The 26,405-nt window shown below is 43.0% G+C and overlaps 1 protein-coding gene across 1 annotated transcript in view; it reads left to right on the top strand.

The window, feature by feature from the left end:
* DCDC2 (doublecortin domain containing 2) overlaps positions 1-26,405 on the top strand; it is a 143,167-nt gene that overhangs the window by 26,973 nt on the left and 89,789 nt on the right. Inside the window, exons 3-6 of the mRNA XM_008707722.2 lie at positions 14,227-14,303; positions 14,435-14,566; positions 17,258-17,404; positions 19,100-19,154. Coding sequence (XP_008705944.2) covers positions 14,227-14,303; positions 14,435-14,566; positions 17,258-17,404; positions 19,100-19,154 — 411 coding nt within the window. The remainder of the gene's footprint in view (positions 1-14,226; positions 14,304-14,434; positions 14,567-17,257; positions 17,405-19,099; positions 19,155-26,405) is intronic.

The raw sequence follows: 26,405 nt of genomic DNA, 5'->3' as shown, positions 1-26,405 counted from the left end.
TTCGTCTATTCGAGTACCACACTGCTAAAATAAATTTTTAAAACCGTAGCTAAAAATTATCAAAATAGGGGTGCCTGGGTGGTTCAGGCAGTTCGGTGTCCATCTCTTGATTCTGGCTCAGGTCATGATCTCAGGGTCCTGGGATTGAGCCACAGACTGGCCTCCACGCTCAGCGGGGAGTCTGCTTCACTCTCTCCCTCTGCCCCTCCCCCTGCTCACATGCTTGCTTTCTCTCTCTCTCTCTCTCAATAAATAAATAAATAATTTATTAAAAAATTAATAAAATTATCAAAATATTAGGTTAAAATAAGTAAAAAAATAAAGTGAAAATTGTATTTTCCCTAAGCCTGTCGTTGAAACAGTTGGATTTCATTTTTGTAAATTCTCTTCTACTTTTTCTCCATATACATGTCTGTCTTTTATTTATCTCTCTGTGTATAGAATTGTAATCACAGCATACATCTTTACAAATTTTATACATATCATATATATATTTTATAGACTTTATATTATTGACCGTATTTCACTTACATTGTTTCTCTATTTTTCACCTTTACATGGCGTTTGTCATCGTTTTTGATAGTAATGTATACTGTTTTATTGAGTTGATGCTTAAGTTACATTTATATTTGGATCAGCTCAATTGCTTTTGCTCTGTAATCTGGTTAACATCTTTAAGTATATAGCTTTTTCTACTTCTGAATGATTCTATCAGGATAAATGTGACAAATTCAGGGTCAGAAGGTATATACAGTACATTTTATGCCTCTGGATATGAAATTCCACAGAGTTTTGAAAAACTATTATATTAACCTAATGTTATCAGTAATGTAGTTTTGCCCCAAATCTCCTCGCATTGGAACAATGGTATTTAATTAGTCTCAAGAATATGTAGGAATTTCGATTTTCTTAAAGCACTCTGAGTTTGGTAGTATTTTGGTACGTGTTTCTCTTGTTGGTTGAAATGCTTCAAGCAATCTCTTTGGAAAGAGAAAAGTAGGATAGTAATTTTGTACAAATTTTCCAGTTTGCACCAGTTATATTTGGATAATCCAGCTTCGTGCCCTGGTGCAGAAGTGGTTTGCTTTCCTCGGGCTCCTTCTTCCCTCTCCTTTGCCCAGCCGACCTCCTCTGTGCTCCTTCTGGTCAGCAAGGTCCCATGTCCTCTCGTGGCTGGGTTCAGCGCCCTCCTCATCCATGACTCCGTATATGTGACACATGTAATTTTGTGACCCCAAAGCTCTCCCTTGCTTCGCTTCTTGAGCTGAGCTGCTTCTGTGTTTGAAGGGAAGCTGGACGTTCTCTTTCCTTCTGTCCTGAATGCCTCCTACACGTCCTGGCTTTAGCAGGTATGGATACAGGTATAGATAGGAAGGAGCTTATCCCTAATTTATTCAGTGTTTCCTGCGGACACTAATAATGCCAAGCAGAAGGGTCCCTCTCCACTTCTTTGCCCTCTTTTCGAGCCCTGCACTCACTTCAGCAGGGTTCCATGCCTTGAATTCCTCTTGTGATGCTCTTGTCAAGCTCTCCCCAGCGGTCTGTTGACCAATTCAGCAGGCATTCTCCTGTCCTCATCTGAATCTGGCTGGGGACCGCTGGCCCTGGAATGTTGCACTCTCTTGGTTTACCTGTTCCTTGTCTGTCCCGCTTTGGTCCCGTCTCCTGTGGAATGATTTCTCCTCTGTAATCCAACCCCCGTCTTTGCTTTCCGCTCCCTCCCTCGGCGAGCTCACTCAGCCTCATGGCTTCACATCTGATCACCCCCACTTTGTATCTCGAGCCCTGGCTGCTTCCAGGAGCTCCAGCTCGCCTATGTGGTGACACGTCTGCTTGGAGTTCTCACGGGCATCTCCAGTGTAACGTCCAAAACGAGACCCTTGATTCCACAGCTGGGGCGGATCTTCCTTCTCTGTCTCCTGTGCAGCACCCCTGGATACCCACCTGCTCAAGCCCTCTTTCCCTCGCTGTCCACATGCTTCTTCCAGTAGGTTCTAATTTCTACCTCTAATATCTTGGCTCTACCACTTTTTCTTTCCCCGTAGTCAGGCCCTAGGAAAAGCCACCCCTGTCTCTTACTTGGATAACTCAACAGACCCCCTTTTGGTCCCCTCGCCTCCAGTCTTGTTTTCTGCAGTTCCTCTCCAGGCAGCAGCAGCTGGAGTGACCCTTGTGAAATCTGTCGTCGAGACTGACTGCACTTAGGCTGACATCGAGCCTCCCCTCCTTGGCTGGTAGGGCTGTGCATGGTGCCTGCCAGCTTGTCCTTTCCTGCTCTCACCCGCATGCTCTGGCTACTCTCCACCTGTCTTATCTCACCACTGCCTCATCTTCCTCAGAGCACTTTTCATCAATTGTGATTATGCTTTTTTTTTTTTTTTTTACTTTTTGTTTGCTACTGACCCCTGAACTATGTTCTATGGGCTTCTTAAGGGTGGGAATCTTGACTCATTTACCAGTGAGCGCTCAGCCCTTACCCCAGTGCCCAGTACACAGCTGGTAACTGTGACAACTGACAGATGTCACTGAATGAGTGAGCCATCTAATGTGGAAAGAAAACAAACTATGAGATGTGTGGAGGGTGTTTTTTTGAACAGTGTGAGTCAGTGACTACTTGCTAATTCAAATTTCATTACTATCCTCCTTGTTCTGTGAGGTGTATGGTTGCAGACATGCCTCTTGTAAGCAGTTGAAACTGAAGTTTATAGATGATTTTATTAAAAACCCAGTTGACTGGGTTTATCTAAGAGTTATGAGACTACACCTGTCTTGGACCCGCCTTAATGTACATAATGATGTTTTGTTCCGAACTATAGAGATCTCAATTGCCTTCGCAATTCTTTGACACATAGGGTTAGCTAATGATATTTTTAATCGTTTAACTTCAAAAGCTTTACTTTTCGTTTGAGACAGGTCGCATTTTGATCATAGGTTAATATTTTTGGATAATGTGGGAATTTGAAGGGAACCGAGAGATAACCAGAATGTGGTCCCCTCGTCCTACGACTGAGTGGACATGGCTGCCCAGGTTGGTGATGCCACTGGCCTCAGTGACTCCATGAGGAGTGGAGCTCCTAAGGCCTTGAAGTTGCCTCCCAGCCCAGTGCTCCTCAGTAATGTTGTGCTGCCATGTTTACGCCCACATCCCACCCCACAGGTAGCTCCACGAGCGTGGAGACCCCCCCATCTGACCCCCTCAATACCCTCTCATCAGCACAGAGCACAACCAGCACGTGTGGGTGAAAGACTCACAGCCCCTCAGAACGCCAGGGGCCCTTCCCTTGGTCTCTGCTGGTGGGTTAATAGCGTCCTTGGTGCTTATGAATGGCTGAATGAAGATCACGTACACTTGGCACATTCTTCTGTGGGAGTCCTGGGACTCAGTAACTTCCTTAAATGCAGGTGAAGCTGTTCTCTGCCCCGCCCACAGGACCAGGCTGCACACTCAGCATTGCTCACTTTCATCTTGCATTGTTATGGACACACTTCCCGCTGCTCCGCATTCCTAGTGGAAATTTTGCATTCCATTGCCGAGATTGGCTTGGTAACCAAAATCCCACTTGGGAAAACAAAACAAACAAAAATGACAGTGGTGAGATAGTAAGCGGGGTATAATGAGTGGAGAAGGAATAAAGGAAAGACAATTAAAAATTAATTTTTTTAATGCTTGGTTGGTGGTATTTCCTGTAATTTCTCCTGAGTTTTCTTGGGTTAATTGGTTATTTTTTAACTTCGTCAGGTCATACTATCCTCTTCAGCACAGCATTAGGGAGACTCAGGCAGACTTAACTTACAAATGCCTTAAAAATGACTCAAGTCATGTTCGGTTTTCCTATAAGGTAAAGTGCCCATTGCAAATAATATTTTTAGGATAAAGGTAATAAATGTGAGGTTTAGCATTATACATTCAGAATGTTCAGGCTTATCTGATTTAAAAAAATATTCTACAAAATGCAGTAAAGAGAAAATTGAATGAGAATGCCAGTGGTTTAAAAATTTGTGATATGCTGGGACATTGACTTGCTGATTCAAAATTTGATCACAATTGATGGCATTCTGCTTTTTAAGTCAAGGAGATTTGGCAATCTGGACACTTTATTTAAATTTGTAGTTATACTTAAGGGTTTTCCAAAGAATGTGTTACTTATACTTGATATCTTTTGGTTCACTTTTTAAGTTTTTTTTTTATTAGATGTTATTTTTTTTAGAGCATTTTCATGTTCATAGCAAAATTGAAGGGAAGATACAGAGATGTCCCTTGTGCCCTCTACCCTCACACGGGCACAGCCTTCCGCATTATCTGCATCACCTGTTAAGAGTGGTATATCGACACATTGTAATTGCCCAGAGTCCATATTTACATTAGGGCTCACCCTTGGTGTACATTTTATGGGTTTGGACAAATTCATAATGACACGTCACTCTTGGGTCACTTTTAAGCTAAAAGGAAGTCCTTTACCGTGCCATGGTTTTGAATGGCCATGCCATTTATTTGTGACTTTGTTTTGAATTGTTTTCCTGCTCCAAGGAAGGGAGGCATTCATTTAGAGAATAGTTCAAAAGACAAATCTGCAAACTGATGGCACTGTATCTTGTATTGGCAGAAAAATAACCCATGAATAAGAGATACCAATCCACACTTGACGGATGAATTTAACTCCTTCCTCTGGGAATCAGCCCTGGACTGGGTACAACAACATGGGGACCTACAGGGGACCCAGGGAGAGATGAGTGGTTTCATCAGCTCGTGGAAACTAATTGGACTCTTCTGGGAATGTTCTAAACAGCCTGTTCATTATAATTTGAGACATCTTCTATAACTAGGTCCTCACTGAAGTTAGAGTAGTTGGAAGTTTTATTATTATATAACAATGAATGTATTCTCTCCAAAGTATCTCATTGGCTGGGCTGATTTTGCCACTACGCCTTTCTGGAATTTCTAGAAAGTTCTGGGGGCTAAGGGATTTAAATGTTCATTCCCATTGAGGTTCCATAAATTATACTGATATGATCATGTAAAGGATATTTAAGAGAGAGAAAGTTGAATGATCTTGAGAAAATATGGGGACCACTGAATAAGGGCATTCTAGGTGTATATATGTATGTGTATATATATGTATATATATATGCATATATTCAGTTACAGATAATTCGAGAAAGATCTTATTTAAATAGGTGTGAATACGTGTCTGCTACACCTGCTAGTGGGCCATTTCTGTCTTGGGCCTCATTAGCAGTGGAATTGAATCCTGCTTGGGCTGGGAATCAGAAGTGGGTTCTTGGGACTGCTGCTTTGCTTATCATGTGACCTTGACAGATGAAAGACTCATCTTTTCCCATTCATGCAGTTAGAATAACACTAACTTCATAATGTTATTTTGAGGAACAAATGTCACTGTAAATGAAAGCATTTTATCTTTTTTAAAGATTTATTTATTTGAGAGAGTGAGAGAGTGCATGAGTGTGGGGAGGGGCAGAGGGAGAGGGAAAGAGAGAATCCTCAAGCAGACTCCCCACTGAGCACAGAGCCCGACGGTATTCAATCCCAGGACCCTGAGATCATGACCTGAGTTGAAGTCAAGAGTCGGACACCTAACTGAATGAGCCACACAGGTGCCCCACTGAAAACATGTTATAAATTCTGATGTGTTTTACAATTATAAACTTATTTGAAAATAACTAGCTTGTGAAGATGATGTAAAAAGTTAAGATAACCTATGGAAAGTTGTTTGATGCAGTTCTAGGCATGGTATACACTAAAAAAAATTGGTTTGGTATCAGGAGAAAGATCTGGACTAAATATAGAGATTGATCATCATCAACAAAGTGCTGCTGATAATAAGTAACATCAAGTTGGATAAATGTGACCAGGGAGAGCGTTTGAGTTAAAGAGAAGAAGGCTGGGGTGGACTCCTGGGGGAAGAACCAACATTTAGGCGTGGGCAGGAGTGTTTATTAGGCTAGGAAACTGGCAATGGTCACAGAAGGATGGAGTTGGACAACATATTGCTGAACTTGGATGGAATTTCCAGCTACACATTCCATGTTTACTTTTCTTCACTATCATAGAGGATCATAAACCCCAAATATCTATTCCAGATTAACAGTATTTCTGGAACTTAGTCTCCCTAAGTCCAAAAGAGACTAGTACTAGAAAAAATCTGACTAGTATGTCAGATATTGTATAGGATATGTTTTGTAAGAAAGACCCAAGGTTAAAATGTGTATTTGTTTTTAAAAACCCTTTAATAGAAATCTGTTATGAAAATGAATAGAGCATATGGACATTATGTATCTCTTGTGATTTTGCATTGATACAAAAAAATCTGGAGAAGGTTCAAGATGGCAGCCTCAGGAAGACCCTGAACTCACCACCTCCCACAGACACACCAAATCTACAACTACCTCTAGAACAATTGTCTCTGAAAGAGACCTGAAAATTACCTGAATATCTACTCCAAAACAAAGAATAAAAAGACCACATTGGGGGGCGCCTGGGTGGCACAGCGGTTAAGCGTCTGCCTTCGGCTCAGGGCGTGATCCCCGCGTTGTGGGATCGAGCCCCACATCAGGCTCCTCCACTATGAGCCTGCTTCTTCCTCTCCCACTCCCCCTGCTTGTGTTCCCTCTCTCGCTGGCTGTCTCTATCTCTGTCAAATAAATAAATAAAATCTTTAAAAAAAAAAAAAAAAAAAAAAAAGACCACATTGGGAATTCTAGGAGAGGCAGAGGCACAGTCTTGACCAAAACCCCATTCCCAGTGCAGCTACCCACAAGATGTAGGGATCTTGCAAAAATGGAGCACATCCCTTGGGACCATGCTTTGGAGAGATGAACCCTCCATAGGTCTGGCTTTGAAACCTGACAGGGCTTATTTCGAAGAGACCCAAACGGCTGTAGGAAACTGAGACTCTGCTCTCAAAGGGCTTGTGCACAGACTCGCTTGCCCTAGGACCCAGCGCAAAAGCAGCAGGTTGAAAGGTGCCCAGACTTGACATCAAGGGAGCTCTCTCTTTATGCTCTAGCCCCACCTCCAGCTTTTCACACCATGGGATTGCTGGTTCTGCTCTTTTACTGGGCTCTTCGCTTTTGTTACACTTTGCATGTATGTATGTATGTATGTATGTATGTATTTATTTATTTATTTATTTATGGTTTTATTTTTTTGACAGAGAGACGGCCAGTGAGAGAGGGAACGCAAGTAGGGGGAGTGGGAGAGGAAGAAGCAGGCTCCCAGCAGAGCAGGGAGCCCGATGCGGGGCTCGATCTCAGAATCCTGGGATCATGCCCTGAGCTGAAAGCAGATGCTTAACAACTGAGTCACCCAGGTGCCCCACTTCTTTGCATTTAAAGAAGGTCCTATGGGGAGGAATTAGTGGGTGAGATAGACTCGCCCTACATCTGGGTCTCCTCTCTCCTGTCTGCCCACACACTGGTTCTCTGTCTGTGGAAGGTATTTTCTTCTGCCTGCTGTGCCTCTGGGGGTGAAAGCCGCTATAGGTTTCTTCTCAGTTAGAAAGGGCTCATCCCTGTCTGATATTTAGTTCATTTAGACTTCTTTTTTTAGAAAATATGGTTATTTTTATTTTTTTTAAGATTTTATTTATTTGTCAGAGAGACAGAGCACATGGAGGAGCAGAAGCAGGCAGAGCAGGCAGAGGGAGAAGCAGACTCCACACTGAGCAGGGAGCTTGATGCGGGGCTTGATCCCAGGACCCCAAGATCATGACCTGAGTCGAAGGCAGATGCTTAACCAACTGAGCCTCCCAGGTGTCCCTTAAAAAGATTTTTATTTATTTGTTTTAGAGAGAGAGAGAAAGAGGGAGAGAGTATGAGCAGGGGTAAGGGGTAGAGGGAGAGGGAGAAGCAGGCTCCCCTTTGAACAGGGAGCCCAATGCGGGACTTGATCCTAGGACCCCAGGATCATGACCTGAGCTGAAGACAGACACTTAACTAACTGAGCCACCCAGGTGCCCCAGTTCATTTAGACTTCTTTGCATCCTACGTTCTTTGATGCATTAAAAAAAAAAAATTATAGGTTCCAGTTTAAGATGGTGACATAGGGAGATCCCAGTCTTTGTGGCTCCCACCTGGGGGACACCTCTTGACTGCCTGATTCTGGAGGCCAAGGGACCTTGTGTTCCTGGTCCTGTGGGACTGTAATAATTGGTGTTACCCAGAAAGGAGCTTAAATCCCTATCTCACACCCCAATTCTTGCAGTTACTGATGGGAAACACTTCCATATTGCCTGGTTCCAGAAGCCAGTGGGGCTTACGCTTGTGGTTCCCACAGGACCATAACCAATGAAGAAAGAGTTCTTATACAGCTCCCATGCCCCCAGGACCAAGCAAGAGGCAGCAGATCCAGGAGCTCAGTCTTTCTGTGAGGGAGGCCTATAAGCTAATCATGATGGCAGCCTGAGGGGCAGGCTTCTAAATTATACATGCCGAGGGACTAACTGAGATCTTCTGGAGACCATGGAAGGTAGGTGCTATCTTCATGTTCTCCCTCTGCCATTCTCCCGAGCACCAGTGTGTCCTAGATAGGAGCTGGACTCACAGCTGGTACCCTGGTTTTTATGTCTAGCACCCTAATTTTTGTGACTGCTGCCCATGGGACCCTGCCAGATCTCCGGGCCAGTGGGGCTCATGTTTGCCATCCCTAAGGCTATATACAGAACTGTATATTTTTACATGCTTTTAAAAGCTGTTGCCTGAGGATCTAGATTCTAAAGAGCTTGAATCTAGGTGCTGAGAGCTTCTCCTTAGGGACACTGACAGGTCTTGGCACATCTTCAACTACTGGGAGCTCTTAAAAGTGTAATAGGCTGCTTGGGCAAGCTCAAAGGTTGGGAGGTGACAAAGGGCTGGGGCAGGGTTGAACAGTGCTTACCTGCTACACAAAGCCACTTCCTCAAGGCCGGGAGAGTTGGTTGTTTCGTATACTGTATGGAAACGAACACAGAGAGTCAAACAAAATGAAGAAGCTGAGGAATCCGTTCCAAATGAAAGAATAGGATAAAACCTCAGGAAAAAAACCTTAATATGATGGAGCACTTCCACTTCTGGGTATTTTCCAAAGAAAATAAAAACATTAACTTGAAAAGAAATATGCACCCCCATATTTATTGCTGCATTATTTACAAGAGCCGAGATATGAAAACCACCTAAGTGTCCATCGATGTGTGATTGGATAAATATTGTGATATATACATTTTTTTAAAAGATTTTATTTATTTATTTGACAAAGATAGAGACAGCCAGCGAGAGAGGGAACACAAGCAGGGGGAGTGGGAGAGGAAGAAGCAGGCTCATAGTGGAAGAGCCTGATGTGGGGCTCAATCCCGTAACACCAGGATCACGCCCTGAGCCGAAGGCAGACGCCTAACCGCTGTGCCACCCAGGTGCCCCGATATATACATTTATAATGGAATATTATTTGGCCATGAAATATTATTTAGCCAATGAATTCTTTCCATCTGTGACAACATCAAGGGCATTATGCTAAGTGAAATAAGTCAGAAAGAGAAAGACAAATACAATATGATCTCTCTTATATGTGCAATTAAAACAAAACAAAACAAAACAAGCTCATAGAGACAGAGTATAGATTGGTGGTTGTCAGAGGTGAGAAGGTGGGTAGGAGACATGGGTAAGGTGTCAAAAGGTAAAAGAAGTTATATAGAAAGGATTGAGGTATAAAAAAGGGAAAGTACCTTTATAACATCCCCTCTACTTACTCTACTCCAGCCTACCCTCCAAGACTAACCACACTTAAAAATTTCACTCTGTGTTTGTGAGGGTGTGTACTAGTCTGTGTTACAAGTACATGACATGGGATGTTTACACATAAAAAATTATGCTATTTAGCTTATCTTTCAGTTTTTGTTGTCACGTTGGGAACAATAGTCCCCTACAAACTTCTACCTCCTAACCCGAAGTGGAACTATCCTTTAGTTTACTTGAATATGGAAAAAAAAAAACACCTTTAAACATGGAAGAACAATCTGACACAGGCAGAGAGATGCATTTTATTTATCAAACTACATACCAGTTATTAGAATTTACTTTCTCAGATATGAAAAAGGGGGAAATAGTGGTAGGGAAACGGTGTAATTTTTGTGTCTCTGAAGGATCCGTGTTAATCTGAAGGTTAGAATATGGCACAAGACTCCTACTAATTGAGATGCAATGTAATACCATTGATAGAAATCCAAGGAGAGAGTGAGTCAGCTGTTCTTTTGAGAAGTTTGGTTATTGTCCTCACCTCTTGTTACACAGCCTTCCCTTGCTGCAATGGAGTATCTCCATGATAAATGGTTTCATTCCATGAGGCTTAGGACGTATTCCCAACGTGAGCTATCCTCTGACAGAGGCATTTTCCGATTGTTAATTATCATATAAACCATCACCACAGGACATGTACCATCACCGTCCATCAGGCATCTTGGCCAGTCTTCCACGTAAAAATTAGTAGGGGTGCCTGGGTGGCTCAGTCTGTTAAATGGCTATCTCTTGATGTCATCTCAGGTCATGATCTCGAGCCCCACATTGGGCTGTGTGCGCAGCAGGGAGTCTGCTTCAGGATTCTCTCTCTCCCTCTGCCCCTCCCCATGCTTGCTCGCTCTCTTTCTCTCTAAAACAAATACATAAATCTTTACAAAAATAGTAATATTGAAAAAAGGATAATTACTTAAAATATTTCTTTGGAACAATTCCTAGTTTGGACGTGTCTGCTATATTGACGGTTAGGCAAGTTATTTTCAACTCTGATGTCTTCTATGAAAATGTTTGGCCCTTTTCTTCTCATTTATCAAAAAGTGAAAATTGATGAAATATTTTGTAGAGGACTTTGTTCTCCTCTTTGATGCTGTTGTGCTGTCTTTGCAAAGTAGTAATGAAGTTTCCCCAAAGATTTCCATTTGGAGAACCTACTGTTTCTTAAATCCATACAATAAGGATAATAGAGTTGAAATCTCTTTGTGTGGGTTGGCATATATTTGGCAAATAAATGACTTTATTACATTTTCTCCCCTAAATGCCTAGGTTCATCTTTATTATGGACAGTCACAAAAACCAGATGTATTTTTTAAAAAAGTTATTTAACATTGACTTTTAGAATTGTATAACGTATGTTTACAAGAGGTTGGCAGTCACTTGATTTTTGGGGTGGTGCTCATTTAACAGCATCATGTTCTCAGGCCCTGAGACTAGTTTGATCGTCTTGGCCTGGATTTCGAGAAGTTTCAAGAGGTGATGAGAACTAAGATTTGAGGCAGGTGGATTCTCTGAAGCATTCAGCCTAACAGCCCTAGGGAGTGGCATTGCCTCTTGGTTAATTAGTTCATGGAGCCTCCCTTTGGGCTAGTTTAGCAGGATTATCCCTATTTTTGCAGATTAAGAAAATGAGGTGTGAGGCATTGAATTGGCTCTTGTTGAAAGTGTTGGCAGTCAGTCCTGGAGCTCAGAATCGTAGACCTGTAGTCAATTACTCCATTTGTAGACTTTGGTGTTATTATTTCAAAGATATATTTTCAAAGCAATAACTTTGTTTTCACTGAGCTCATTTTTATAACAAACAGATTTATATTTTTTGAGTCTTGTAGGTTTTTACTTGAATTTGACCCAGTGGTAGTTATTGTCCTAAGTGTCATGTGGAATTTGATGAACTTGAGTTAAATCACCTATCGACTTACTAGGTTCACATGAAGCATTGTGGGCTCTGAAAAAGTGTTTATTACGGCCATCTGTGACATAAACACAATCTAAAGAAGATAGAGACTAAGGGATATTTTGGAAAGCACCTGGGATTTGTATCCGGAGACCTGGTTCACCTCATTCTGCAGACACACTCTTTGATTTATGTCACTTTTGCAACCTTTGGCTTTAGAACTAGTTTCTAGAAAAAATATGAGCCAGATATTTATTCAGTTCTCTGTCTCCCTACCTACTGACCTACCTATCTGTTCACCTAACTTCCACTCAGGGAATGACTCTTCTCTCTGATTAATTAGGCTTACTTACTTCTCGGTATCCAAATAAACTGGCTTTTCCGAGACAATGTTGAACCCAGTGAAGAATCCAGGCAAGAGGTCAGCTGTGAGCATGTCCCCCCATTACTTTGTGGTGGGTTCCCAACTGACCAAACCAATTAGGAGGATTATTAGTGTGCTGGGTCCAAAATGAAAGTTGGAGTTTTGAATTGACATGTTTTCATTTGATTTGGTCCCATAGTCCTAGATTCCACAACTAACACTGGCCAGCCATTGATCAGTCACCAACAAAAGTCATTCCCTGGTACCCAGGGTCTGAGTGGGAGTACCTCATGTCCTATCCCTGGGTGTCCATCCCTCCCTAACTAGGTGTGTTGATACTTAACATTATACTCATATTTCAAATACTATTTATTTTTAAAGGGCAAGGGAAATTGTATGGGCTAATAAGGAAATTTACAAATTTTAGAGACCTAATTGATTATTATGTTTTCCTTTATCTAAAGCCATAATTCTCTACATTAGTACCAGGTGACCAGTCCCTCATCCCTGAAAATGTTCTCGAAAAACTCCCCTTACATGCAGTTGATTTGGTTTATTTTTGTGTGTGCGATTGAAGTTATTATTTGAAATGCCGATTAAAAAAATGCACTGTAAATTAAAAATAGTACCTTTTCCAAAAACTTTCAGTTGTTTTATACATGGCCTTACTTTTTTTTTTCAATTCAGACATATTACTTGGATTATTTTTTCAGTTTCTATTATTAGTATATTTGAAAACAACCTAGTTAATTTAATTATAATGACTCAAAGAAATATATATTTAAGGTTAATCTTCAGTTTACCTGGTTAATCATGAACATTTGGGGAAAATTTTTGCCATGCTGAACGAGGAAAACAATTATTATTCAAAACAAGTGGTTTGATTTAGTGCCAGTAACAACTTATACACTCAGAATTATATAATTAAGTCATGCATTTATGAATTTATGTTATGTTTATAGATATGTATGCTCTAAAGAAAAATAGCACGTTTTAGCCAATTTAACAAGAATTTTGAAGTTATTTGTTTATATAATATGTTCACCTTCACCTTTAATTCAAGAATCCAATAGGAAGGTCTTAAATAATCAAAGTCAAGAGGCAAGACACTGGAGCAGAATTACTAGAATTTATGAAGTTATGTGCTCAGTACAGTACTAGGGAGTACTGAGGGTAGCACCAAAGGGACGCAGTAGGGACAAGCAATTGAAAATCAAATAAATAAAATGTGTCATGTGTCAGATATGGTAAGTGCTATGGGAAAATCAGCAGGGAAGGGTGCTGGGGAGCCAGGGATGTGGCAGCAGCTTTAAGACAAGCAGAAGATTAACGGATCCAGTACAGGTAGCTGGAGACAACCCCAAGGTGGAGGTTAGCTTTATAAAGGGCTCAGGTTCCACCGGAGACAGGCAGAAAGGAGAAAAGTGGCGAAGAGGAAGATGAGGAGGGTTGTGGAGGGAAGGGAGCTCTGGGGGCTTCATGCCTGTTGGCCCCCATTTCCTTATGTTTGGAAAGAAGTGATCTGCTGAGAGTGAGTGTGTCTGCAGTGGAATTTTAGAGTGCAGCGTGAGGGGTAGAGATTCAGGAAAAAAACCCATAAATAGTTGAGTAGGGAGGAGAGGGCTGCTGGAAGCCCAAACCTGGCCTCAGGTGAAGGGGCCATGGGGGGGCCTTGAGCTTCTTGCCACTGGCCCTGGAAAGCCTGGAAGCAAAGGCTTGGGAAAGTGGGCTGATGGAGAAGGGAGAAGTCGAATCCGTGGGGAAAATGGGATGGGGTCATGTGCCTGGGGGGGTGGGGCTAGATTGGGTCACGTGCCTTGGGGACAGCGTGCCTAGATTCAGCCCCAGAGAGGAGTTCCAGATTTTGTAAGATTACTTTGTTCCTGTGTTAGGGAAAGCAGTGTTTAAAATGTTGCCTTAAAATTCTCAGGACAGGCCCGATTGTGGGCACAGATCATGAGCAGTAAGCCAGGGGTTAAGGGAAATTTTTTTTGAGAGCTTTGTTAAGGGCCTGCGATATTGCTAGAAAGTGGGCCCAGAGTGTTTTGTAATTGGGGAAAAAAGCGCAAGATTTTAACAAAGGCGCAACAGGTCTCAGCCCGTCCCTGAAAACCTGTAGTTTTAACTCCTAGAAAAAAAAGAGAGAACCTCACAGATGCTCAGTGACGTGCATTTCTTTGCTTTTCTAAAGGTGAAGCCGGTAATGCACAGCAGGATCAACGTGTCCGCTCGCTTTCGAAAACCCCTTCAGGAGCCCTGCACCATCTTGTAAGTGGAAGACTTTTACCTGAAGTTGGAAGGTTGCTTTCCTTGTGGTTTGGAATTTGTTTTGTAGCTTTAAAAGTATAACTGTTACAAATGGCATGGCTGGCTGGTTTTGTTTTGTTTTGTTTTTCTAGCTTGATTGCAAATGGAGACCTCATAAGTCCGGCTTCTCGCCTCCTCATCCCCAGAAAAACCTTGAATCAGTGGGATCACGTGCTACAAATGGTCACGGAAAAAGTAACTCTGAGGAGTGGGGCTGTCCACAGGTATGCCAGAGTCATCTTCCCTGGGGGGTTGGGTTTCAGAAGCGTTCAGGAGAATCCCACCATGCTCAGGAGTCACTGGTCCCCAGTCTGGCTCCAGAGCCTGTGCTCTTAACCACTAAACTGTTCTCGAAATAAATGCCATAAATTTATTATTCGTTATATATGAACTATCTGTATCGCCATTGCATGTTTATCTTATTGATTTATAGACACTCTTTACATATTAGGGCATCTGGCCCTGTCTCCCATGAGTTTTAAATATGTTTCCAGTTAGTATTTTTGATTCTTTATTATTATTTTTTTTTATATACAGTTAAGTTGAATTTTGGTACAGTCAAATTTTCAGTCTTTTCTTGTGATCATTAAGTTTTGTGACTAGCTTAGCTTTTCCTCATTCCAAGGTTATAAAAATATTCTGCAGTGTTTTCATCTTATACTTTTAAATTTCATTAAACCTTTGATCCTTCTGGATTTATTTTGGTGTCAGGAGTGAAGGCAGATCTTAAAAGTTCTTTCTTTATTCTTTTAGATATACAGTTGTGTCTTTTGACAGATACATAAATGTAAACCGACTCAATAAATAATATAAAGCACCCAAAGATATATACAGTTGCATGCCCAGATATACCTGTTGATATGCATAGTGATTTGAACAAATTCACTCATAGAAATAAAATATATGCAAGTATAAATACAAAGTGAAAATATATGTTCTCCCACCCCCACTCCAATATTTGAATACTTGGAGAAACTTAATTCTCAGTATAATGCCAGATATGAGTGAGATGTGGTTGCCGGTCATTTGGGACATGCCCATTTTCCTTTAACAGAGCATTAAAAAGTCTTATGGTTGGACCCTCCCTGTGCCTCAGTATGTTTATATATCACAGGCATCCCATTAAAACTGGCTTAACTCCCCATTTATGTCTTGCCCTTTGTGAAAAAGGAAGAAAGCAGGTCAACCAAAGTCCTATAAATGAAGGCTAAAATCATGGGTTTGAATTTATTCAGTACGCTTAACTACCTGCAGAGGAAACCAGTCAAATCTTGGCTATTTCCGGATCCACAGTGATGCTCTTTTTTAATTTCAAGCCATAAAAGTTCACTATGGATGCAGATCTCCCTGTTTTGAAGGAAAATGAATATGGGATCCAGGCCAGGGGTTCTCAGCCTGGGACGATCTTGCCTCTAGGGGACATTTGGCAGCATCCAGTCATTTTTGGTAGTCGCGGCTGGGGATGGGATGGCTACCACTACCATCTACTGGGTAGAGGCCAAGCTGTTAGCTTCCTACAGTTAGTTTACAGGCAGGCTCCCACCCCTCCCTTCAGCTCCAACAATTATCAGATCCAGAATGCCAATAGCACCATTGTTCAGAAACCCTGGTCTAGGTTAAGGAGGGAAAACCAGAAAATCTGGATTAAGTGTTGATAATTAGACTCGCAGGGATAGATTTACAGGGTTTAAAGAAGGGACATCTTTATATTAAATCAACCCAAACACATTTCAGGGTTTTTGTGGCTGTTTTCTATGTACTTCTTGGCTCCTTTTGATATGGCCATTTACGTCATTGGTGAAGAAGCAGACAGATCAGTGTCTTTCCTTTTTTTCCTTTGCAGATGCTACTAACCTTTATTAGGTAATATAAGAAGTCTGAGAGGTTTTTTTTTAATGATTTTCTTGAACTCCTTCCAGTCACGAACTCTGGTTTATAACCTTCAAAAGTAGGCATTGCCTTTCTCGTGTTGTTTTCTAATAGTCTGCTATTTCTTGTTCTTTAAAAAAAAAAATTATGTGGATACTTTAAATTGTCTAGTAAAGTTTTCACTGTTCTTTTAATAAGTAACATATTCATGTTGTCACTTGTAGCAGCAGTTCTACAGTAAAGGGAGGTCCTTGTGAAATCCCTTGATTCTGGGAAGCTGAGGGGAGGCAAGGAAAAAAAAAAGGAAGAGGCACGAATGCTATGCGGTTCTGCATCATTAAGCCTCGCCGTGGGCCCCTTTTTCTCTTGTTCTCTGACCCCGTTCTGTGTGTGTTTGGCTGTACTGTTTTGGCTGAGGGCTCTTGCACAGAATGCAGTAAGTTTGTCAACCTGACAAATACATTAAGAAAAGAAACTGTAAACATGCTCACAAAATAGAAATAGAAGATTCGATCTTCAGCGGGCGCTGAGCTCCATTTAAAGCACCACATTCGGGCACCTGGGGGGCTCAGTCTGTTCAGTGCCTGCCTTCGGCTCAGGTCACGATCCCCGGGTCCTGGGATCGAGTCCCGCACCGGGCTCCTTGCTCTGTGGGGAGCCTGCTTCTCCCTCTGCCTCCCTCCCTCTCTCTCTCTCATGAATAAAGAGAATCTCAAAAAAGTGATAATAATAAAAATAAAGCACTACGTTCTGTGCGAGTCAGTGCTTTCCATCTGAAATCTCACTCGGGCAGCAGGAGAGGATTCTTCTGTTGGGTAGGTGGGTTTATTGGGATGAAGTGCCTGTACAGAGAGGGGGTAACTGTCTCTATGTTGTAACACTGGCATTTAGTCAAATCTAATGACTTTGAGGCATTTCGGATTCAATAGTTAGAATAGTAACAAATGAGCAGCTTAAGAGAGGAATGTTTTTATTGAACTTTGTAATTTTCAGTGGCTCTTTCATGCTCGTTAAAATTTTAACTGTGGGCATTCATGTTTCGGCAGACTTTACACATTAGAAGGAAAACTTGTCGAGAGCGGGGCCGAGTTGGAGAATGGGCAGTTTTATGTGGCCGTCGGCAGAGATAAATTTAAGAAATTGGCTTACAGTGAATTACTTTTTGACAAGTCCACCATGAGAAGGTCCTATGGGTAAGTGTTCATCCTCATTCACGTCTCCTATTTTAGTTATCACTTGAAATAACATTGAGTCTTATGCTGACCACTGGTATGTCTTCTATAATCTCGCCCATCAGTTAGAATAGAAAGCATGTGTCATACATATTGACTTGATTTTTTTTTTTTTTTTTGCCATGACTGGAGATTGGAGGTTTGTTTTCTTTTTTTTTTTTTTTGCACGAAAATATAATTTGGGGGGATCTATGAAAGGTTATATAGCATTTTTTAACCATTCACTTATGAATTTTTAGTAAATATAAAGATTTATTTTTGTGAAGAAGATACTATATTGCATACATCGTTCGAAGTTTAATAATGTCTCTGCTGGTTAGCTTGACCAAATAATTTTCAGTTGGTGCATATACAAACATCTACAAGTGTTAAAAACAATATTTTATATGCCTTTTAATGATAATAAAAACAATATAATTCTCCTTAGGCAAGTAAGTAGAGCAGCAATAGAGACTATAATTATTACATGTAAAATTTTAAAGATTACACTTTTAATTACAGTGCACTGTGACCCTTTTTTTCTCTATAAAATGTCCTGTATTTGTGACAGATGCCTTATTTCAGCTGAGTAGAGGGCCAGCAAAGGCACACATGCAAAGCCCTGGCCCCCAGCAGATGCAGGCACCCCCTGGCTTGCTCATGGTGTGGCTTTTTAACACCTGTGCTGCTTTTCCCAGACATTCTGTGGCCACTTAGCTCTCAGAACCTGACTTTTCGTGGCTGTCCTCGCTGGGCTGTGTGTTACTTGCACAGAGATAGCAGAAGGTCACCAATTTGTTCTCCACTAATTTGCAGTTTGTGAAGCTTGATGGAGCAGGCGGCTGAGGGTTTCCAAATAAGTGAGGGATGAAAGGGACTTTCAGGGCGGTGTTTGGAGTGGGTTTTCCAAGCACTTTAGAATTATTTACCAGCAGACTTATTGACAACCATCCTTAGCCATCCATGACGTCAAATTCTTCACAGTCTCTGCTGAGTGACACTGGATTCACTTGCTGTGGGCTAACGTGTTCTTAAGTGAGAAGTCTGTAGCTCATGGTGGCCTCTCTCCGACAAATTAGACACACCTTCATCTATGTGTGGTCTTCTTTTCAGAGGGGGTCATTGGGTTCCAAGCTAGGTCACTTCCTACCATCTGTGGAACAGCATTCCTACAGCCAAAGAGAATTTCTATTTTTTATTGAGAATGACCAGCCTAGAAGCCCCCTGGTTATAAATTCTAGTAGTTTTTGCCATTCTGAGCTTCTGACATAGACACTGCAGATATTAGGAAAACAATAGACATTTACTGTTTTTGACTCAATCTGGCAAAGCCATCACTCAGTTTAGGCAACGACTTTTTGAAATACATCCAGAAGGTTTGGGGATTTGAATAAAAATGCAACAAAAAAAAATTTAAGGTGGTACTAAAAGTTTATAGGCAGCATCGATGAAAATAGTTCAACATTAAATATTAAAGATCTTTTGGAATGGAATTTAGTAATTTTATGGTTGGTCTGTGTGAAAGCAGGAAAGTATATGGTACTTTTTGTGAAGCATGCGTGTCCCTTAAACAGTTGACTTGCAGGTTGGGACGACAAGGTGGGATGACAGTTATCTTGCATTATGTATTATTTGTCAATAACATTCAGATTTCTTAATTGCGATTTGTTTCCGCAGTCAGAAAGCTTCTTCACTACCTCCTATTGTAGGATCCAGAAAGTCTAAAGGGAGTGTAAGTATCAGATGCTTTACTCATTAATGTTCTCTATTTCTATACGATACGGAGAGGCTGTCCTCTGGGTTTCAATTAAATTTGAAGACATAAAACTGAGCTGCCTTGTGGTATCTGAGCAATTATGTGAAACAACGCTAGAACATTAACGTTGCAGTTAAAGTCTTCAGAGTGAACTAACATTTTAAAAACAGAGGTTCCAAAGTAGGTGTCTTTTTCCTTGTGTATAGACCTGAGGTAACTTCTCTCACAGCTGAAATCTGGGCAACGATGCATAAAAGTAGAGGAAAGGCTGGATTAGGTCACATTAGTGGTCTGCTCAGTCTGGTTTTCTATGTCTGACTAAAAGAAGGAAGGTTTTGTAAAAAAAAAAAAAAAAAAAAAAAAAGCAATCCTCAAGTTATCTTCCTTTAAAAGATTGGGAGTCACTCTACCTCGTTCCCTCTCAGAATTTTTTCCGTCTGTGATTGGTCCAAGTGTTTGTTAACTCAGCGAATGTCCCTCAGTACCTCTCCCGGGGGAGCTGTGGTGAGCGTTTACTAGGTGGCTCCGTGCCCTGTTTGTATTTTCGGGCCTTACCCCCTCGCAGGGAGGGGTGCGATGCCAGGCCGGAGGTCTACTCTGACAGGTTTTTTCTGGCGGAGGCTTCTCTCTCTGCCCCTTTGGCTGAGCTGCCTGACCCGCAGTGATCAGAGCTGGTTTGACGTGTCCCCCGGTCTGCACACTGCCCCCTGACTTAACTAAGAATTCTTCTGTTGGTATTTTGTGACAGAAACGATGGCTGGGCGATGATATGTCTCCTGATGATGATTTAGGTTCCCCCTCCTTCAACCTTTTTGTCTGTCATGCAACATTCTTTGGAAAAACAAAAAAGGAGAAATACTTTTGTGTGATGTAATGCTGAACTCAGCCCAACAAACAACAGATCTTTATCACCCACTCGTTAGCTGAGGCCCTTACACTGTTCACGACAAAGCTTTTGCTCCCAGGAAACGTACAATCTAGTTGAAGTGGAGAACAGAGCCCGAAGAGGTGACTGACGAGCAAACGCTGAACAGCGAGTACGCGGTGAGGTCGGTAAACGCGAGGCGGAGGGAGTGTGTGTTCGCCAAAGTACACGAAGGAAGTCGCGTGTGAGCGCTGCCTCTGAGGGCTGTTTGCGACAGATGAAGGTTGATGAGGGGGAGGGGCTTCAGATGGAGAGGATGGTGTGAGAAAGGAGCCCCGATGTGCTCCCCGAGGGCAATAATGCAGGCTGTGATCTGCACTTAACGGGAAGGGGCATTCCGCGCAGACAGTAGGAGGAGCACATCTCAAGGCTCCCTTGAGTCCAGATGGCCCGTCCGGTGGGAGCTCACGCTCATGACTGCGGGGTACAGGGAGTCCCTCCGGCTGACTGGAGCGGAGGACGCATCACGCGTGGAGGCTGGAAAGCCTGGAGCGGTAGGTGGTGGCAGTTTCGGATGGCCTTGAATGTCAATCAAGAGGCTAGTCCTTATCCTTGAGTAGAGGGCAGCTCACGAACCGAGAAGTGAGAATGTGAACCCAAGTCCATTCTAGGAAGGGCGGATCTTTTTCTGTGGGGGAAGACTTAACGTGGTGAGAGGCCATGCATGAGAGACGTCTGTTATGCGGCCATTGCAGGCAGGAACCTTGGCATCAGGTGGAAAGAGCTAGGCTAGGAAGGTGCCTGTTGCTCTTGAACACATGGAAGACCTTCTTGGTGGCGGGACACAGGGGGTTAATGCAGAGGTTGGAGCCAGAGATAACTGCAAGTTCTTGAGTTTGGATGGCCCAGAAAATGGTGCGACTCTGGCCAAGAAGAGGGCGGTCAGAGGAAATAATGACCTGCCTAGTTTCAAACTTACTGAGTTGGAAGAGTCATCACGAAATCTATTGGAAAGTGTTCAGCAAGCAGCTGTAACTGGTGGAGACCGAGGCCTGAGGAGGATCTGAGGCCCAGATTGCAAGTTCATCCGCAGAGCCGTCCTAGCTGGAGAGCAGATCCGTCGTCGCTCTGCTGTTCCTTCCTGGCACTGGGCCCAGCCCGGCGGGGGTTGGGGGGGCAGCTCTTCTCCTGCTGTTGAGTGGGAGCCTGGAGACAGTGCTCACACACCACAGAGGACCCGCCCTGAGGCAGCCTGACTGCACATGTCTACACAGGAGGAGGAAAGAGAATGTTCCAGTGGCTCAAAGATAGATATTAGTCACTACCAAAGCTAAATAAAACCCGCGAATTTAGGGTTTGGAGATTTTGTCCTCTTGCTCTTCTTCAGGATTTTGGGGCAGAGTCTCTCTGTCTACCAGGTATGTGTGGGCTGATCGATTCCCACGATGCCGATGCCTCTGGAAGAGTGGTCATCAAACAGAGACCCAGGGGACTTCGTAAGTGACCCTAGGCCAGCTGGGAAAGTTGGTGTCAGAACCTAGACCATAACTCAACTCTTTGCATTCACAATTATCAGACTTTTGTAATTACAGGCTTATTTTTTTTTTAATATGATCTAGCATCATGAGAAATTCTTTTTTTTTAATTTTTATTTTTTAATTTTAATTTTTATTTTTTTTTTAAGATTTTATTTATTTATTCGACAGAGATAGAGACAGCCAGCGAGAGAGGGAACACAAGCAGGGGGAGTGGGAGAGGAAGAAGCAGGCTCAGCAGAGGAGCCTGATATAGGGCTCGATCCCATAACGCCGGGATCACGCCCTGAGCCGAAGGCAGACGCTTAACTGCTGTGCCACCTAGGCGCCCCTAATTATAGGCTTATTATTCTGAAGTTTGGAATGTCTAAATTTTTTATTAAAAACGTGCGATGTGTTTCCTGCTTTAAAATTCACGGGCAAGAGGCACATCCATGCAGTTTTCTTGCTTGCTTGCTTGCTTGCTTGGGAGTGATTTAGAGTCTGTGGTGTGAATGCTGGTTCATCTAATGGTAAATGGAGTTTCCTGCGTATCTGGAATGGAGCAGAGCCCCAGGGAGATGGAGATGAGCAAAAAAGACAGGGTGCTCTGAGCTCAAGGTACGCCAGGAGGAGAACAAGTTTAAACTAACAATTCCCAGAAATCAGTATATAACAAGGTGCGGTAGGAATGAAAGAAAAGTACAGAGCGATATGCGACAATGAAAGGAGAACCTATTTAGGCAGGTAGGTCAGGACAGGTCTTCTCTGGGGAAGTGACCTTGGAGGAAAGACTCAACGTCATGACATGCTTCCATCTCATAGAAAGCAAAGAGTCAAAATTACATGTCCACTTAGAAATATAAAATGATGGTAGAGTTTACCTCTTTCCACAACACTCCAAAAGCATCTGCCCACCTGCTCGTTCAGTTAGCCATTTGACACACACTAATTGAGCAGTTATTAATGTGCCAGGAGCCACCTAAAGGACCAGCTCACAGGCCAACAGATAGGTTTCAGACCTCATGGAACTTTCCTTTTAGTGTTTGTGTGTGTGTGTGTGGAGGGGAGATGGAGCAGGAGGATGGGGGTAGACAACCTCTAAACAAATGTATACATAATTTCACATGGTGCCAAGCACGAGGAGGAAGATAAAATGTAGCAAAGCACGAACTGATAGAAAATTCTCTGAGAGCTTAATGACTAAAGGAGCCAGTCCTGCGAGGCAGGGCAGGACCAGAAAGAGCCTCTGTGGCAGAGGCAACGTTCTAAAGGCCTTTGGTGAAGAGCCTGGCATCTTGGCATGTGAGGAAGAGAGGCAGGAAGAGGGCCAGAGTGGTCTGAGATGAGCTTGGAGAGGCACGTGGGGCCAGGCTGTGGGCAGCTGTGCTAGGAGCTGGATTTTATTCCTTGATGGGACAACATCTGAGGCTTAGAAGAAAAGAAGACAGGGGTATTGTTGGATTTACATTAGTGAGAGATCACTTCAGCTGTGGTGTCTACAGAGAAGTGGAGTGGGGAGAACGAAGCAGGAGGCAGTGGGGGCGGCTGGACCCAGGCACGGGACACAGGTGACCTGGTCAGGTGGTAGCAGGTGAGCTGGCGTCTGTGACGATTCCTCCTCGAGTATCTTGTAACCGTTCTGATTGGTGCATTCAGCCAACAGGCATTTACTGAGTGCTTGTTATGTCCTGGGCCCTGTTTTAGTGCTCGTGGGGAGAGGGAGGCAGGGAATCTAGAGAAAGCACGAAGGGTATGGAGTGTACCTTGTAGGGGAGGAGATAGACAAATCCATATACATTTGGTGATGTCGGGGACAAGCTTGAAGAAAACGCATCAAGGTATGGGAAGAGGGAGTGTATCATCTGGGTGGTCAGGCAGGCCTCTTTTAGGAGGTTATATTCGAGCAGAGGGGCAGAACCCACCTGGCACACGGCAGGTTAACAACACCTGTGCAGTGGGTGTGAGATGCCGGGCAGTGTGCATGGAGGGACCATCTGTGTTGGCAATTCAAAGTCACAGACTTAGTTTTTAACAGAAGGATTATTTTACTCCTGTCCTTTAATTAGTGGGTCCCTGGAGAATGTACATGTTTTTAAAGATCGTTAACTGCTTGGCACCAAGTGGGGATGTAGGGGAGGGCGGGGGAGACCTAGCTCAGGACTGTAGGGACCACCCCGAGTCAGGGAGAAAGTCCCCCAAGCGGGTAATACAAATCGAAGGGGATGCAGAACTGGATTTTTGGGAAATAATTTCTTGCAAGGCTTTCTAGGAATCGCTCTGTTGCATAAGGAAGGGAGGGGGCCTGAGAGAACTTAATGAAAAAAAAAAAGGGGGGCGGGGAACTGCCAGAGTTTGCACAGGGGCTCCTGCTGGTGGGTCAGCTGCACCCACCCTTGTGGTAGGGAGCGCGGGTGGTGAGGGGAACTTCTGGGCTCAGGCAGAGCCTTTCAGAGCAGCTAAGGAACGCCTGGTGCAGAGCAGGAGTAGACCAGAAAGCCACTCCCTGCACAGACTCCTAGTGCTGGGGGACTCACACACGCGAGCAAATTGAGTTATTTTAGCTTGCAGTTCTGGCCTTGAAAACAAAAGGAAGATAGAAGCGAATCCTGTTAAATTGTATTAAGTGTGAAAAGCCACCCCCTCAATCGGGAGGCTGCCCGGGCACACCACGCAGGATCGAGGCGCCCCCTCGTGGAAGATGTGTGAACTCAGCGTTCTTGTTTCTATTACCATGTGGCTGGTAACGTCTTTTGATCAGTAGTTTACAGACTCAAATGTCATTGCTAACATTCTGGAAAAAACAAAAACAAAAATCACGATTATCCATGTATCACAAAGCCACTGTGAAGCAAGATAAATTCCAGGGGCTCCCAAAGCTCCCTTTTGCATTTTGGGAAACTGAGTCCTGTATGGATAAAAGGGCTTTTTGCACACTTGCCATCACCAGATACGCCAGTGAGAGAAATGCCAGCCCGAGTGTGGGTCTAGCTTCCTGGTGAGGAGTCTCCCTTCTGGGTGCATCTCCGAAAGACACCGAGGCGAAGGCTGCTCCGTGAGACAAGCCTCACAACAGTATCTTAAACTTGATGCTTTCGGCCCTCCGTGCCTGTGCTCACGGGAGCTGGGAATGAATTTCCTGTGGTAATGAAAGAAATCTGAGTTGAGTGGCTCGTGTTGAAAAGAGTCTAGGGAGCTATTAAAAAAAAATCCTAGTTCCAGTAAAGTAGGGGAGAACGAAGGGCTCTTTTCAGTTTCTTGTTGATTTGAGCCAGAGGATTGCTGGTGCTGCAAGATACACGCTGTGTGGGGTGGGAGGCGGGGCGGTGGTCCACGTCCCGCACGGGTCCAGTTTTCACGTAGGACATGCTGCAAAATCAGGTTGCTTCTTGATTGTCTCCACTTTGGCATAAAGCCACAGTCTGTCACTTCCTGGGGGCCTTCTCACAGAATCATGCCATATAATAAATATTTGCAGGGCCTTGGCATCAGAAAGCTTCCATGTAGTAGAAAAATCGGACCTGGGTGACCTTGAGAAGGTTAACCCCCTGTACCTGTAAAATGGTAACAGTAATACCATATTTGTGTTAAGCGGGTATTTAGCATTAATACTGTTTTATCAGCCGGCGGAGCTGTACGAGAAGGGCAAAGCTCCCTTATTTCCTGTGCCCCCCAAATAGCCACACTCTCCATTTATGTATCCAGGTTATTAGTCACATGAGGAAGTCTCAAAAAAGGAAGGAAAATCCCCCTCTCCATTCCTTTGTCCCCCCGCCTTCTATAATTTATTGGTAGATCACCTATAACTTATGTAATTAACTATGTGAATAAATATGAATATATATAACATGTATTATATAGTTTACATTTTGTGTATCATTATTATATATTTCTTTTATATTGTTAACACTTTAGATGAAATCAACATTTTTTCTTTGTTAAAAAACACAGGCACTTACATTGTTTCCAGTCCTCTAGTTACAAAACAAATTCTTCCCTTTCTTTTTTTTAACGTAGTCCTCACAAAGCGTCTGACGATCGGTCATGATTCAATGATTGAATGCATGGGTGTCCGTCACCAAAGCCATGCCGTGTATCGTTACTGGAATCCAGCAGGATTTCTCGATGCTCCAAAATAAACCCTTTTGAGTGTCCTTACCAGAAACAGAGTAAATCAGAACTTTGTGTACAGTCAATAAGAGAGTTGACTTTTAAAGTTGTATGAATCCCGGGCACAATCCCGCTCCTCCCGTGTCATACGCGGTTTGTGAAAATGCCTTTTCCCAGAAAGCTGTGAGGGACCATCCTGCCCATATCCAGAGGCTCTCACTCACTAAGGTTCATTTTATTTCTCGAAAGTTCCACAGCATCTCTGAACCTTCCAGTAGGCTTGCTAGAAGGGTGACTCCGCTCATCCAAGGCTTTTGAAGTTTCAAAATCATGGAATGAATAGACGCGATGGAAAATAGGCTGGAATATGAGATGTGGCGGATGGGTGTGGAATTGCCACTATAATCGCATGGTCTGTTTTTTCTGCCAGGCAGTCCACGGCCTCGTGAGAAAGAATCACTGGAGAAAAGGAGAGAAAATAAGCAACAACTCTGGTTGCAGTTAATGCAATAATTAAATGGAAGTGTATGTTTAAATTGCAGTTGGAATGGGAAATTAAATTGTGCAAAGGAGAGTTACAGATTTGGACAAGTTTTCATACTGTTAATAAATCTATGCATAATTCATTTTCTTGTAGGCTACGACAAAATAGCATAAATAGCTTCATTTGTAAGGCTGTGAATTTTTCTATTCTTAATTGGGTGATGGCTAAAACCATTTAAATGCTTCTGGATGACT

The sequence above is a fragment of the Ursus maritimus genome, unplaced genomic scaffold (assembly GCF_017311325.1).
Source record: "Ursus maritimus isolate PB19 unplaced genomic scaffold, ASM1731132v1 scaffold_30, whole genome shotgun sequence".
Classification (NCBI taxonomy): domain Eukaryota; kingdom Metazoa; phylum Chordata; class Mammalia; order Carnivora; family Ursidae; genus Ursus; species Ursus maritimus.
Note: the sequence above shows the minus strand (reverse complement) of the source record. Positions and strands in the feature narration are given on the sequence as shown.